We start from the raw sequence: 15,081 nt of genomic DNA, 5'->3' as shown, positions 1-15,081 counted from the left end.
GGGGGGGGAGCGGTGCAGCTGGCTGGTGGTACCAGTGTATATTGAAAGCGCTTAAAAACTGTTCGAAAATTCTAGAACACCTGCGCCATCTACCATCGTGCTCAAAGCACTGCTCTTTATAGGTCGTAAAGGACAAAATGAGAATTTAAGGTACTGTGGGGGACAGAACATGTTGTGGGACCAAGTAGCTGGATTCTTCAGAATCTTGCTTGAGGATTACTGTACCCCAGTATCTAGTTTTGGAGTTGACTGCTCTCTGATCCCAATTGACCTTTCTTCCCTTGCTTCCTCCAAAAAATCTTATCTTCTTCAAAAAAATTTTTATCATGAGCAATTTTTCACCTCGCTTTCTGTTTGCTGCCAGAAATCGAAGTGTCTAGACTGATTTATATCTTTTAGATCTAACTGATAACAAAATTGGGTGATTTGAAAAATTGATTATGCTGAAAATGACTAGAAGTTGTTGGAGTTGTCTGAAACTTGCTGGGTATATAAAACAAGCTCAGGGTTTGTTTTGTTAAAATTTGGCTTGAAAACATAGGGTATCGGCTAAAAATTACGGTAACACCTCTAATAGAATGACAGTCCCTGACTTTCAACTTTGACCAAGTTTATCTCGGTTCCTATAAGAGATGCCACTTGAAACCAACCAAGTGACAAAACTTCCAGAAATAACGCAAAATTCAGAGTAACACACTTTGAGCTAAATTATCTCGGTTCCTGTGAAAAATATCAAAAAGTAGTCAACTGATAAATTGTTTATCACAATATCACCAATATTTTATCAGTTGACAAACTTTTTATATCTTTCGAAAGAAGCGAGATAATTAAGCTCACAGTGTGCGGCTTCTATCAGAGCATTTACGGCGATCTTTCGCAAATACTGTAAAGGCTACAATTAGAGAATGATGCCATAAAAAACCGTCAACTAAAAAACTCAAATGATCATTGTTCTGAAAATTGAAATTGGTTTTTTTTTTGAAAAATGGAGAAATATGTAGAGCGCTACAGTACACCAATCTGGATGGAACAGCCAGATGGTCTTGGTCCTTCCGGCTCGGTTATTGATCTTCTACTCTTCTCATCTTCTTCTAAACAAAAAACATTTGGCATCTATATTCTTCTCAGTCTCCAAAACTAAAAATCCAATCAAAACATAACTAATAAGAGATTCCAAGAAAATAAACAAAACAATTTATTCTCATCTTAATAGATGATTCTGATGGTGCGGAATCAGTAGCGAGGCTTTTTGGTTAGGTTAATTATGAGATATGTAAGATTCAGTGGCTCAGCGGCCCTAGAAGTTTGTGGTTAGCCGGCCGGCCGCGGCTCTGTTCCTGACAGACTTGGTCCATCAGAAAAAAAACAAATTGCCAGCTATCTGTCTTTTCGAGAAACTGACCCCCCCCCCTGGATTTTTGAAATTCGAGGTGGGGCTCCTCCTGGTCAAGATGATATGTGTCAATCAGGTTTTCTCATTTTTCATTTTCTCTCTTCCGGCCCTGATAAATAGGTTCTCTTTTTGCACAAAGAGCCCCCTTCCCCCCTCTCGCCACACGTCTGGCATCATTAGTCCTGATCCTACCGATTCCTGTACAAAACGCATAAATCTTTAGATGCTCTTCCCGAGGAGAATCTATCTCTGCGATTCTTCCCCCTCTCTCTCTCTCTCCCTCATCGTCGGATGAGTCACGACGTAGAGCAAAAAAGTGGGCGTGGCGTCGCGATCGTCGCCGTTAGGACGCTCCGCCCATTTTCGCCACGGCCCATAACCCACCGCAGAAAGGATCAATGTAATGTGTTGCTGGTTGCTCTCCGGTCCCGTTCTTCGACTAATTTGGTCTTTTTATCAAAAATGACCCTAGATTCCCTCTGCGTCTCCTAATCTTTCTCCCGTCGGACCTTTAGAATAGGTGCTCTGTGCTATCAAACTCAAACATTGCGCCCTCGACATTCGACCCCATCACTATCATCTTCTTCTCCTCCTAGGTTTTCTTCTTTTTCTTTTTCTTCTTTTTCTGTGCTGATGTTACAACATACACCCATACACACGATAGTCCAGTGTCCTCCTCTCCAAAGAGCTCCGAAACAGAAAAAAAGGAGGAGCCTTTCGATGAAATTTGTGCCAATTTATCTGCCATTTTTCGATTTCGATCTCTGCCAATTTTAGAAAATTCTGAAAATTTTAGCCAATTTTTATTTTGTATAAAAACCCCTCTCATTTGTTTACCACTTCATCTCTCTTTTTGAAACTAATCGTTTTCCAGAGTCTACTAACCCCTCTTCCCTCTTCTACCGTAATCCCCTAGTCATATACGGGCTCTTCAGACGTTTCACACAATGAGGTTGCTGCTCATCTCGGCAGCCCTTCTGCTGTGCTCCGTCCCAACGTGGGCCTTTTCTCTGTCCTCGTTCTTCGGCAGCAACAACAATGCTCAGGTAAGCGATGCCTTCTGAATTCTCCAATAATTCCCAATTTCCAGAAGCCATACCTTCACCCGAACTCGCCTCCGGAACGCGAGCCAACTCGGATGAAGCGACAGGCGTATCAGGTGTACGTCGACGGAGACTCTTCGGTTACTGTGGACAAATCTGGACAAAAGGAGACCGGCAACTGGGGACCGTGGCAACCGGAGAACGAGTGCTCGCGCAGTTGTGGCGGAGGAGTGCAGCTCGAGAAGAGACAGTGCAGGTTGGTCCAGGGTTTAAGGGGTTCGATGCTTCGTTTTGCTTCTAAATCTAGAGCCCAAAAACTACTATAGTTACTTTTGGAATTCTAGATGTTTTAGTCACCGGACCACCAAAAACCAAGCTCACTCAATTTTAGATCCTAGATCCTTGATCTAGATACTTGATCTAGATCCTTAGATTCCCAGTAATTTTATTTGGCATGGAATTTTTTATATTTTTGGTTTAGAAACTTGAATGAAGCTATATTTTTCTTTTTTTTCTTATAGGGTGAGCTTCAATTACAGGAAACACGGTAACAAACATTTCAAGACTCTGTGACCTGGAGTAGACACACCGTCTAACTTTGAGCTCGAGTATCTCGGTTCCTATCAAAGATATCAAAAATTTGTTAACTAATAAATTATTTATCATATTATCACCAATATTTTACCAGTTGACAAATTGTTGATATATCTTACAGGAATCGAGATAATTAAACTCAAAGTGGAGACTTTGATTAGAGCAAATACGGTAACTTTAAGTAGACACACCGTCTAACATTGAGCTCAATTTTCACGATTCCCATGAGAGATATCGAAAATTTTTCAACTAATAAATTTTTTATCATAATATTACCAATATTTTATCAGTTGACAATTCTTTGATATTTTTAATATGAGCCGAGGTAATTAAGCTCAAAGTTGACTGGGCTTCCATGAGAGGAAATACGGTAATTGAGGTCGAACTGCAAAGGGCGTTCTATTAGAGGGTTTACTGTTACTAGCCAATTCTGATAATTTTCAAAACTTAAAATCTATGATTCCAGCGGTGACTGCACTGGACCATCGGCTCGCTACATCTCCTGCAACTTGGACGCTTGCGAGTCCGGATCCGACTTCCGTGCCGAGCAGTGCGCCAAGTTCAACGACGAGGCTCTCGACGGAAACTACCACAAATGGAGTCCATACAAGGGAAAGAACAAGTAAGACCATTTTTGTCCAGCTGTCATTATCCAGAATTTTAAAGGTGCGAACTTGTGTGCAAGCCAGAATCCGGAAACTTCTACTACAAATGGGCTGATAAGGTTGTCGATGGAACCAAGTGCGATTCCAAGAGCAACGATATCTGTGTTGATGGAGAGTGCCTTCCAGTTGGATGTGATGGAAAGCTTGGATCTTGTAAGTCTGAAGAATTCTGAAAACTAATAGTAAGATTACTAACTAAAGCCATTTCCAGCCCTAAAATACGACAAGTGTGGAAAGTGCGATGGTGACGGCTCGACTTGCAAAACTATCGAAGGACGTTTCGACGAGCGCAACCTCTCTCCAGGATACCATGACATCATTAAGCTTCCAGAAGGAGCCACCAACATCAAGATCTCCGAAGCCAGAAAGAGCACCAACAACTTGGCTCTTAAAAACGGATCCGATCATTTCTATCTCAATGGAAACGGATTGATTCAAGTTGAGAAGGAGGTCGAGGTCGGAGGCACCATCTTCGTCTACGATGACGCCGAGCCAGAAACTCTCAGCGCTCAAGGACCACTCTCTGAGGAGCTCACCGTTGCTCTTCTGTTCAGAAAGGGAAGCCGTGACACCGCGATCAAGTACGAATTCTCGATCCCACTTGAAGAGGAAGTCGACTACATGTACAAGTTCGATTCCTGGACTCCATGCTCTGTTACCTGCGGAAAGGGAGTGCAGACTCGCAATCTTTATTGTATCGACGGAAAGAGCAAGGGACGTGTTGAAGATGGTCTCTGCGAGGAGAACAATGCCACGAAGCCAGAATTCGAGAAGAGCTGCGAGACTGTTGATTGTGCTGCCGAGTGGTTCACTGGAGACTGGGAGTCTTGCTCATCCACATGTGGAGATCAAGGACAGCAATACCGTGTCGTCTACTGCCATCAAGTCTACGCTAATGGACGTCGTGTCACCGTTGATGATGGAAACTGCACCGTTGAGAGACCAGCCGTGAAACAGACTTGCAATCGGTGAGTTGCAGCCAAATTATAAACAATTTTTTGTTTATATGGTGCTTTATATTCCATCCTCTCCCTAGTAATGTATTAAAGTATAAATAAACAATTCCTCTGCAGATTCGCCTGCCCAGAGTGGCAAGCTGGACCATGGTCTGCTTGCTCGGAGAAGTGTGGAGACGCCTTCCAATACCGATCAGTGACTTGCCGTAGCGAGAAGGAAGGAGAGGAAGGAAAGTTGTTGGCTGCCGATGCTTGTCCATCTGATGAGAAGGAGAAGTTCGACACGGAGCGTACTTGCAACTTGGGACCATGTGAGGGACTTACTTTTGTCACTGGAGACTGGAACTTGGTAGGGAATAAGAGGATAACAAACTGATAAGATAAGGAACTAACTGGAAAAAAAATTTCAGTGCACCCGATGTAACGATACCGAGGAGACTCGTGATGTGACTTGCAAGGATTCCCAAGGAAGAGCCTACCCACTCGAGAAATGCTTGGTTGATAACTCCACCGAGCTTCCAACTGACACCAGATCTTGCGCCACTCAACCACCATGTGTCTACGAATGGACTGTTAGTGAATGGAGCAAATGCACCACCACATGTGGACACGGACACAAGACTCGTCGTGTCATCTGCGCCATCCATCAGAATGGAGGACTCGAAGTCGTTGATGAGGGACACTGCCAGGCTGAGAAGCCAGAAGCCAAGACCAACTGCACCAACGAGGAGAAGTGCACCGGAACCTGGTACTCGTCTTCCTGGTCCGAGTGTACTGCCGAATGTGGAGGAGGATCCCAAGAACGTGTTGCTGTTTGCTTGAACTACGACAAGAAGCCAGTGCCAGAATGGTGCGATGAAGCTGTCAAGCCATCTGAGAAACAAGACTGCAACGTCGATGCCTGCCCAACCTGCGAGGATTCTGAATTCGGATGCTGCCCAGACAACACCACCTTCGCCACTGGAGAATTCAACTTCGGATGCTCGAACTGCTCAGAAACCGAATTTGGATGCTGCGCTGACAACGTCACCGTTGCCACTGGACCAAACTCCAAGGGATGCGAAGAATTCGTTGAGTCTCCACTCAACCTTGAAGCCGATGTTGCCGCTGCTGATGCCGTCGAAGCCTCCGGAGATGCTCCAGATGCTCTCTGCAGTGTCACTAACGAGAACGGAGAAGCCGCTGATGTCGAATGCGCCACTATTGCTCCAATCACAGCGCTTCTCGAAGACGTCTTTGGAAATGAGACCGATGCTGCTTCCAACGAGACCCTCCACTGCTCAAAGTCCGAATTCGGATGCTGCCCAGATTGGTTCACCGCTGCCACCGGAAAGAACAATGAAGGATGCCCATCTTTCATTCTTGGAGGATGTAACGAGACTCAATTCGGATGCTGTCACGACGAAGTCACCCTCGCCCGTGGACCAAATCTCGAAGGATGCGGAGAACCATCGTGCGCTGCTTCCCTCTACGGATGCTGCAAGGATCGCAAGACCATTGCCTTCGGACCACACTACTCTGGATGCGAGAGATCTTCCTTCCCATGTGAGCTCAGCGACTTCGGATGCTGTCCAGATGGTGAGACCGCTGCTCTTGGAAAGAATGGAACTGGCTGCGGAGAGAACTGCCTTACCACCAAGTTCGGATGCTGCCCAGATGGGAAGACAACTGCTAAGGGATCGCACAACGAGGGATGCGGATGCGAGTTCGCTCAATATGGATGCTGCCCAGACGGAAAGTCTGTCGCCAAGGGAGCCGGATTCTACGGATGCCCAGAAAGCTGCGCTCAAAGCCAATTCGGATGCTGCCCAGATGGAAAGACTCGTGCTCGTGGAGAGAACAAGGAAGGCTGCCCATGCCAATACACTCGCTACGGATGCTGCCCAGATGGTGAAACCACCGCTTTGGGACCAAGAAACGACGGTTGCGACAACTGCCGTTACGCCAAGCACGGATGCTGTGAAGACGGAGAGACCAAGGCTTTGGGACCAGACAGAGCCGGATGCCCAGCCACCACCACCCCACCATTCCTCATGGGAGGAACTGTCGCTCCACACAAGATCGTCGCTTGCAACCAGTCTCAAGAAAGTGGAACCGTTTGCGGATCTGGATACAAACTTGTAAGTTAAAAACGCATTTTGAAAAATAGTCCCTGACTTCTTTCTAGGCCTGGCACTACGACACCACCGAAGGGCGATGCAACCAATTCTGGTACGGAGGATGCGGTGGAAACGACAACAACTTCGCCACTCAAGAGATGTGCGAGACCATCTGCGTCGAGCCACCAAGCAAGGGAAGATGCTACTTGCCACGTGTTGATGGACCACTTCGTTGCGACCAACTCCAGCCAAGATACTACTACGATCATACCAAGAAGCATTGTGTCGCTTTCTGGTGGAGAGGATGCTTGGGAAATGCCAACAACTTCAACTCGTTCGAAGAGTGCTCCATGTTCTGTAAGGATGTTGGACCATACGACGAACCAACCACTGCCGCCCCACCAGCTCCACAGAACATCCAGCAGCAATACGTCCCAACTCCACAGCCACAAGAAATCGATATCGTTTCTGATGATCAATCCCAACAGCAACCACAACCACAACAACCACAACAGCCAGCAGCTCCACAGCAGCCACGTCAATCTATGGAAGACATCTGCAGATCTCGTCAAGATGCCGGACCATGCGAGACCTATTCCGACCAATGGTTCTACAACGCCTTCTCCCAACAGTGCGAGACCTTCACCTATGGAGGATGCGGAGGAAATTTGAATCGTTTCCGCACCAAAGATGAATGCGAACGCAGATGCTTCTTTGTACATGGAGGTCAACCATCTTCGGAGCAAGCTCAACCAGCTCAAGCCGCTGCTCCAGCCGCTCCAGCCGCCGCCGCCACCAACATTGTCTCGCCACCACAACAGCCACAATCCAGCCCAGTTGTCATTCCATGTAAGTTTCTACCGCATCCCTAAAATTCTTTATTTCTAAGTTCCTATAATAAGTTATGCACGTTTATCTGAGCATCCAACCATTCCAGCGAACAACAAGCAACGCGAAGCATGCCACTTGAACGTCGACCAGGGACGTTGTAAGGGAGCATTCGACTCATGGTACTACGAAGTCGCCACCGGATCGTGCGTCTCGTTCAAGTACACCGGATGCGGAGGAAACGCCAACCGATTCCCAAGCAAGGATCAGTGCGAGCAGCTTTGTTTGAAGCCAGTCGAGACTGAGTCTGGAAGTATGGATATGTTTTATTTTAGCATTCAAAAATATCATTTTGTTGGAGACAATGGTTCAAATTAGGGATGTTGTGAGGGAGAGGAGCCTGTGTAGTTTCAGTTACGCTTGGATGATATGTATAAGACTGTCAGAATCGCATAGCTACAGTACCGGTCAATGAGATACTGTCAACTTTAAGCTCAATTATCTCAGTTCCTGTGAAAGATATCAAAATAAGGTCAATTAATAAAATGTTTTTGATATCATGATAAACATTTTGTTAGTTGACCACTTTTTATTATATGTTACAGGAACCGAGATATTCGGGCTCAAAGTTGGCGGCTTGGATGGCCTTCTATTGGAGCGTTTACGGTATACAAAAACTCATTTTTCAGTTGATCTTCAGACATTTTCCAAAGCCTAGATCTCGGCTGTCAAGTTTCCAATCACATTGAAAATCATGGAAGGTCTAAAACAGACCTAGATTGAAAACTTTGCGCTCACAGAATTTTTTGAAAACTCCTAGGTTTCAGCTATTTTCTGATTTTTGAAGGACACCCCTTCCCGGCCCGTTTTTGTACTGAAATCATGGTGTCTTTCAGAAACCGACAAATAGCTGAAAAACTAGGGATTTTCAAGAAATCCATGACTGCGAAATTTTCATTCTAGGTCTGTTTTACAACCACGAGAATTTTCAAAATGATCGGACACTTGACAGTCGAGCTCTGGACTTCTGAGCATCACCTAAAATCCAACCGAAAAATACGTTTTTGTAAATCCAGATACTGTATGTGAGATTGTGAGAAGAGACAAGCCTGTATTGTTTTAGTTATCCTTGAATGAGATTCAGGAGATTGCCAGCTGGTAGATCTTAGAGCTATCTGAAGTCCGAGAAGCATCATTCCCTCCATTTCAGACGGCCCAGCCGGATCCAACTCAGTCTGTGACGAAGCCAAGGACACCGGACCGTGCACCAACTTTGCCACCAAATGGTACTACAACCAAGCCGACGGAACATGCAACCGATTCCACTACGGAGGATGTCAAGGAACCAACAACCGTTTCGACAACGAACAACAATGCAAGGCCGCGTGCCAGAACCACAAGGACGCGTGCTCCCTGCCAAAGGTGCAAGGACCATGCTCCGGAAAGCACTCGTACTACTACTTCAACTCTGCCAACCAACAATGCGAGACGTTCGTCTACGGAGGATGTCTTGGAAACACCAACAGATTCGCCACCATTGAAGAGTGTAACGCACGGTGCTCACGTAAGTAGATGGTACCTCTCTATCTATCTACCCCTCTATTGCATCTTATACCCAATTTTATTCCACTTCTTTTCCCGTACACTCTCATCCTCACTTTCGCAACCCCATCCCAAAAAAACACGGATGGTCTCTCTTCGTCTCGGGCGTTGTGCCTCTACACCACTGCCTAATAATATTTATGAATTTTCCAATTGTTTTTCCCCCACCACCTTGCTTCCTGCTTTCCTTTTCTTCCCATGTTTTTTCCATGAATAAAGTTAATTAATAAAAATCCTAATTTTTCTGAGATCCAAATGCATGTGAGTGAACTTTTGCATCCCCCTATTTACCCTTGCATGAAAAAATCTGATTGTCTCTAACTGTGTGATGGTGTGTGATTTCCAGAAAGATCAACGACGACTACAACCGAATTGCCAAGCCTGTTACTTCTTCAGGAGGATCCACAACCACATCCGGCGTTCTCATTGAAGTAGGTTTGCATGGGTTTGATGTGGAAGTTTTAGTGTGGGTTGAATAGCCCAAATTTAGCTGCATCTGCATGGATCCTAAGATCCTTGATCCCTTAGCCATAGGAATCTCAGATCCTGAGGATGATACAAATTTTACGGCTTAATTTGGATGAAAAATAGAAATCAGGGTTCTTTGGAACCATAAAGGTTGGTGGTCTAGAAAACTCTGCTTGCAAAAGCTAGGCCATAGTGTCACAATTGCTTAGAAAACACACAAGAAAAACGTCAAGTCATTTCTAGGCTGTACACGTTAGCGGCCTAGAAAACTAAACTTGCGAAAGTTAGGTCAGCATGTTAAAATGGCCTGAAAACTCACCAGGCGAAATTGAGGTCATTTCTTGGTCATTTATCATAGTAGCCTAGAAAACTCAATTTGTAAAAGTTAGGCCATCATGTCGAAATGGCCTAGAAAACACCCTATATTGATATCAGGAAATTTCTAGGTCATTTATCATGGTGGCCTAGAAAACTCAACTTGAAAAAGTTGGACCATAATGTTAAAATGGCTTAGAAAACACACAAAATGCAGATGAGGTCATTTCGAGCCAATTTACCATGGTGGCCCAGAACACTCAACTCGTGAAAGTCAGGCCATCATGTCAAAATGGCCTAGAAAACGCACCTGGTAAATACGAGGCCATTTCTAGCCTATTTGTCATGGTGGCCTAGAAAACTTGATTTTCGAAAGTTAGGTCACTATGTTAAAATGTCCTAGAAAACACACTAGATGAGTATTAAGGCATTTCAAGACCATTTACGATGATGGCCTAGAAAACTCAACTTGCAAAAGTTAGGCCAGCATATAAACTTGACCTGGAAAACACAAAACATGACTATAAAATCATTTCTAGGTAATTTATCATAGTAGCCTAGAAAACTCAACTTTCGAAAGTTTGACCACCTTGATAAATGATGTAGAACCCAAATCAGGTCCATGTCTGAACCATGAAATAGCGGTGGCCTAGAAAAATCATGTTCAGAAAGTAGGACCATGTTCGTTCGAAAATGTTTTCTATCCCGATTTTTCCAACAGACACTCCTTCGCCCATAGCCGTCGTCGTGATGCTCCGTACGCCCGTTCCGTCTCAGCTCGTCACCACTCCGCCGGCTCCTCTCAAATCGAGCACATCGATTGCTACGCCGTCCCTGATGTAGGATCCTGTGCTGATTACCAGCTCGTTTGGCACTACTCAGCCACTTCCAACTCATGCCGCCAATTCTATTACGGTGGATGTGCTGGAAACACCAACAGATTCGCTGACAAGGAGAAATGCGAGACATCGTGTGTTTCCAAGATTGAGGAGAGAGTGGAAAGTGTGTCAGAGGCATCGAAAGCATTGGAAGACGTCAGTTTCACCGATACCCGACACGATGGACACTTCGGATACCATGATGCGAATAGGGATCCAGAGGAAGAGGAAGCTGAATATGTGGTTGTGGATACTGGAGCACTTCCGGAGCTTTGTATGCTACCAGAGCAACGAGGATCTTGTTATGATCACATTTTGAGATGGAGGTAAGGACCTCACCGAGAGGCAAAGATTACAAACGTTTATTGATTATGTTATAGATACGACTCGGAAAGATCACAATGCGTCTCGTTCATGTATTCTGGATGTAGTCCGAACGCGAATCACTTCACCAGCGAGGTTAGTCATCTTGTATCTTTTCGAGTCACAGGAGCCTTGGTGTCCAATTTGATTTTGTCTTTTTTGTCTTTTTGCCGGACATTTAGCTTTAGAACCGCCGGTTCACTTTTCCGACGATGTCGCTCTTCGGCCCTCGCAGCTTCCGTGTTTTCAGTATTCTCTTGAGCAACTGTCTCTTCGCTGAAATAGACAAATAGTGGGGTTTTACTTTAAGCCAATTTATCTCGATTTCTGTGAAAGATATCTAGACGTGGCCAACTGACAAAATGTTGCTGATATTATGATAAAAACTATGTCAGTCGGTCACTTTACAATAGATGAGCTCTTACAATAGATGAGATGAAGAGGCTCAAAGTGCAAGTATACAATGACCTCTTATTGGAGCAGATATGGTATACTTTGAGCTTAATTATCTCGATTCCTGTCAAAGATATCAAAAATAGGTCAACTGATAAAATGTTTTTAATATTTCAATAAATATTCTATCAGTGGAATACTTTTTGATATCTCTTACGGGACATGAGATATATGGGCTCAAAGTGCAAGAGTAGGGTGGAATATATATCAACAACTCACAATTTCTGAAGTCTGACATGATTGGTTAGGAGTCGATGACGTTCGGCGGTGTCTTCTCGATTCCGGAGATTTTTCTGAAAAATTTTCTCTCGTGGTAGCTCACTTAAACCGTCAACTTTGAGCTCAATTATCTCTATTCCTAAATATTGGTGATATTATGATAAACAATTTATCAGTTGACAAATTTTTGATATCTTTCACAGGAACCTAGATAAATAAGCTCGTGTAGGATGATTCTTACCGCGGTGATCGCATTTTTGTGCACACACCTTCCGACACACACAAAGAACGCCACCACTGAAAGTGCCACGACACAAATGCAAATGATTTGGATTCTTCTTCGGATCTAAATACAGTACTCTTTGTTTCCCAAAATTATCAATGGAGCACACTTACCCCTCTCTTAACCTTTGCTCTATGCTCTGCTGCTTTCTCGATATGCTTCTTTTTGCTTGGGTCTAGTTCACAATGCGGGAATGGTTCAAGTAGTGGTCCATGCTTTTTGCACTTTTCGCATCTTCTACCAGCAAATTTCTCCGGGCAGTCGCAAGATAGAGTTCGGTTTTTTAAATCTGTAAAATTACCGTAAAGACCTCTAATAGTAGTGCCCGAGACTGGCGATTTTGAGCTAAATTATCAGGGCTTCTAATCAAGATATCAAAAAGGTGTCAACTGATAAAACACTTCTAATATTATGATGAACAATTAATCAGTTTTTCATATCTTTGCCAGGAAGCGAGATAAACGCACCTGGCGTTCCATAAACGCAAATAATCTTATCACAATAGTCGCCTTCAAAACCAACATCACAAATGCATCTTCCATTTCTCAAGAATCCCTCCACACACTTGGAAGTGTACTGACATTCACTTCCGAAGTAGGAGCCAACGCATTCACATCTGTCCTTTTTCCATTCTCCTTTGTTTCCACACTGAAAACGGTTTTTTTAGCTGAAGCTCTCAAACTCGGGAAATTTCTGGTCGGAGATGGGTCAGATCCCGGTCAAGATCGCAGATAAAGCCTGCCTTTTTCTCTAACAGAAGCCCATGCAATTTGAGCTCAATTATCTCGATTATTGTGAGAGATATCAAAAATCTGTCAACTGATAAATTATTTATCTTTTTATCACCAACATTTTATTAATTGACAAATTTTTGATATCTCTCATAGGAACCGAGATAATTGAGCTCAAAGAGCACGTATATTGTGGGCTTATATTGGAGCGAAATGGTATTTTTTAAAGTTCCTTTTTTCGTCTTCCTAGAAGTACCCAAAGATCTCATATACCCTCTGAATTCAGATTAATTGACCAATTAACTGGAATACCATAGAACCATGACCTGACTCATACGATTCCGGTCAGGCCCATACTCCCGGGGTACATCAGAATGGGGTACATCGGGGGTACATCGTGCTCATGGGGTACAAAGTCTCAGAGGGTACATAGTCTCATGGGGTACATTTTGGGTATAATCTCATGGGGTACATTTTTCGCTTTCTCATGGGATACATCTCTGAAATACTCAGGGGGTACATCGCATTGTCTCAGAGGGTACATCGCATTGAATCTCATGTGGTAAACATCAAGTCGGATTCTACAGTTTCAGCGCTCATAGCTGCCTGATTTTTCCAACATTCGTTACATATTATGAGTGGTTTTTTTTGTTTTCCATGTAGTTATTCAAGAATGTAATTTCGCTTTTGATGTGGTTTGGAACAGAGATAACTGTCCAACATTATTTCTTCTCATTCATAATTCAGAAACATTTGGCTGATTGAAGAAAAATTGCCTATTGCAAGATATTCGGAGATTTCGGCAAATTCTCTTATACAACCATACTACCGAGTCTCTTTTACTACCACTGTCTCTTATACTACTTCTTACCACAGAGTCTCCCATACTACCAAAAGAAACAAGGCTTTCGGCCTAATCCTATAGTTGGCAAAAAATTTGGGGGGTACAAGGGGGTACAACTGATTTAGGGGTACAAAATTGGTGATTCGGGGGTACAAAATTAGTAGGTTCAAAAATTTGGGGGTGAAAACTACCAATGATTCTGGAGTACAACCCATTTCAAACAGGGGTACAACGCTTGTGATTCGGGGGTACAATTTTTTGAAGGAGTTTCTGAATTCCTGCATTCCAGAGCTTGAAAATCTCAGAATTCTTAGAATTTCAGAACTTTGGAATTTCAGTATTTCGGAATCTGAGAATTTCGGAACTTCAGAAACTGAAAATCTGAGAACTTCCGAATTTCAGAATCTCAGAATTTCAGAACTTCAAAATTTCAGAATTTCAGGGCCTCAAAACCTCAGAATTTCAGAACTTCAGAATCTCAATATTTCTGAATTTTCAAAAACTACGGCAGAACATTTTCACTTCTCATTGTCTTTTGATTGTTCTTTTTGATTTTGTGTCATATATTTCACTCTTTATGAAAAAAATTGTGGAAATTGTTGGGCATTTGCTGAAAGGCATTAGTTGCTTTGAATTTTTGAGTCTCGAAATTTCTAGAACGTACACAATAGAGAACTGTAAAATAATCTTCACAAATTTCACAAACTCAGGATTTTAATGTTTAATTTAGGTTTTAAACCCCAGTCCATACTTCCCTCACTACCAATTTTTCTTAATTGTTTTTTTCTCAATTCTATTTCATTTCCTTTTGCTTTCAATATTCCTTCGTTTTTGCCCAATTTTTTTAGCCAAATTTTCCGTTTTTTCCCAATTTTTCTCAATTTTTCCCAAATTTTCAATTTTTCTCAAGTTTTCCCAATTTTTCAATTTTCCTCAAGTTTCGTGGTAATTGAAATGTTCTCATTTTTTCATAATTTTCTAAATTATTGAATGAAGGAAACAATCACAATTCAGTGATTTTCCCACAAAAATTCAAAAATCCCAAAAATTGGCCCAAAATGAGCTATTTTCTTTCGAAAATTGTTCGAACTGGGCAATAAAACACTACAAAAATTATTAAATTAATTTTTTTCGATTAATTACCACGAAAATTTGAGCAAAAACTATGAAAAACGAAGGAAAACGGAGAAAAATCCCAAAATAAAATTTCCCAGTGATGACGTCATCAGTCCATGGCCGTGGCCGAGCTGCGGGGTTTTCTCTTCCATGGGAAATTTCGCAAAATTCACAGCTTTTCGCAAATCCCATTTTTCTCTATTTTCCTTCATTTTTCATAGTTTTGCTCAA

General features: G+C 43.1%; 2 protein-coding genes across 2 annotated transcripts in view; one reads left to right on the top strand and one right to left on the bottom strand.

Moving 5' to 3' along the window:
- Positions 1-2,340: 2,340 nt before the first annotated feature.
- The window catches only part of Cbr-mig-6, a gene marked incomplete at both ends in the record, with an annotated part of 22,239 nt that continues 9,498 nt past the window's right edge, over positions 2,341-15,081 (top strand). The window contains 13 exons of the mRNA XM_002635534.1: positions 2,341-2,439; positions 2,484-2,692; positions 3,497-3,652; positions 3,697-3,848; positions 3,907-4,663; positions 4,769-5,000; positions 5,062-6,771; positions 6,819-7,599; positions 7,688-7,883; positions 8,769-9,142; positions 9,527-9,611; positions 10,685-11,167; positions 11,222-11,300. Coding sequence (XP_002635580.1) covers positions 2,341-2,439; positions 2,484-2,692; positions 3,497-3,652; positions 3,697-3,848; positions 3,907-4,663; positions 4,769-5,000; positions 5,062-6,771; positions 6,819-7,599; positions 7,688-7,883; positions 8,769-9,142; positions 9,527-9,611; positions 10,685-11,167; positions 11,222-11,300 — 5,313 coding nt within the window. The remainder of the gene's footprint in view (positions 2,440-2,483; positions 2,693-3,496; positions 3,653-3,696; positions 3,849-3,906; positions 4,664-4,768; positions 5,001-5,061; positions 6,772-6,818; positions 7,600-7,687; positions 7,884-8,768; positions 9,143-9,526; positions 9,612-10,684; positions 11,168-11,221; positions 11,301-15,081) is intronic.
- Positions 12,049-15,081, bottom strand: part of CBG20569 — a gene marked incomplete at both ends in the record, with an annotated part of 5,640 nt that continues 2,607 nt past the window's right edge. The window contains 3 exons of the mRNA XM_045236689.1: positions 12,049-12,222; positions 12,273-12,448; positions 12,627-12,807. Coding sequence (XP_045097083.1) covers positions 12,049-12,222; positions 12,273-12,448; positions 12,627-12,807 — 531 coding nt within the window. The remainder of the gene's footprint in view (positions 12,223-12,272; positions 12,449-12,626; positions 12,808-15,081) is intronic.

Source organism: Caenorhabditis briggsae (genome assembly GCF_000004555.2).
Source record: "Caenorhabditis briggsae complete genome, chrV, whole genome shotgun sequence".
Lineage (NCBI taxonomy): Eukaryota > Metazoa > Nematoda > Chromadorea > Rhabditida > Rhabditidae > Caenorhabditis > Caenorhabditis briggsae.
The sequence above is the reverse complement of the archived record's forward strand: the minus strand, read 5'-3'. Positions and strand labels throughout refer to the sequence as shown.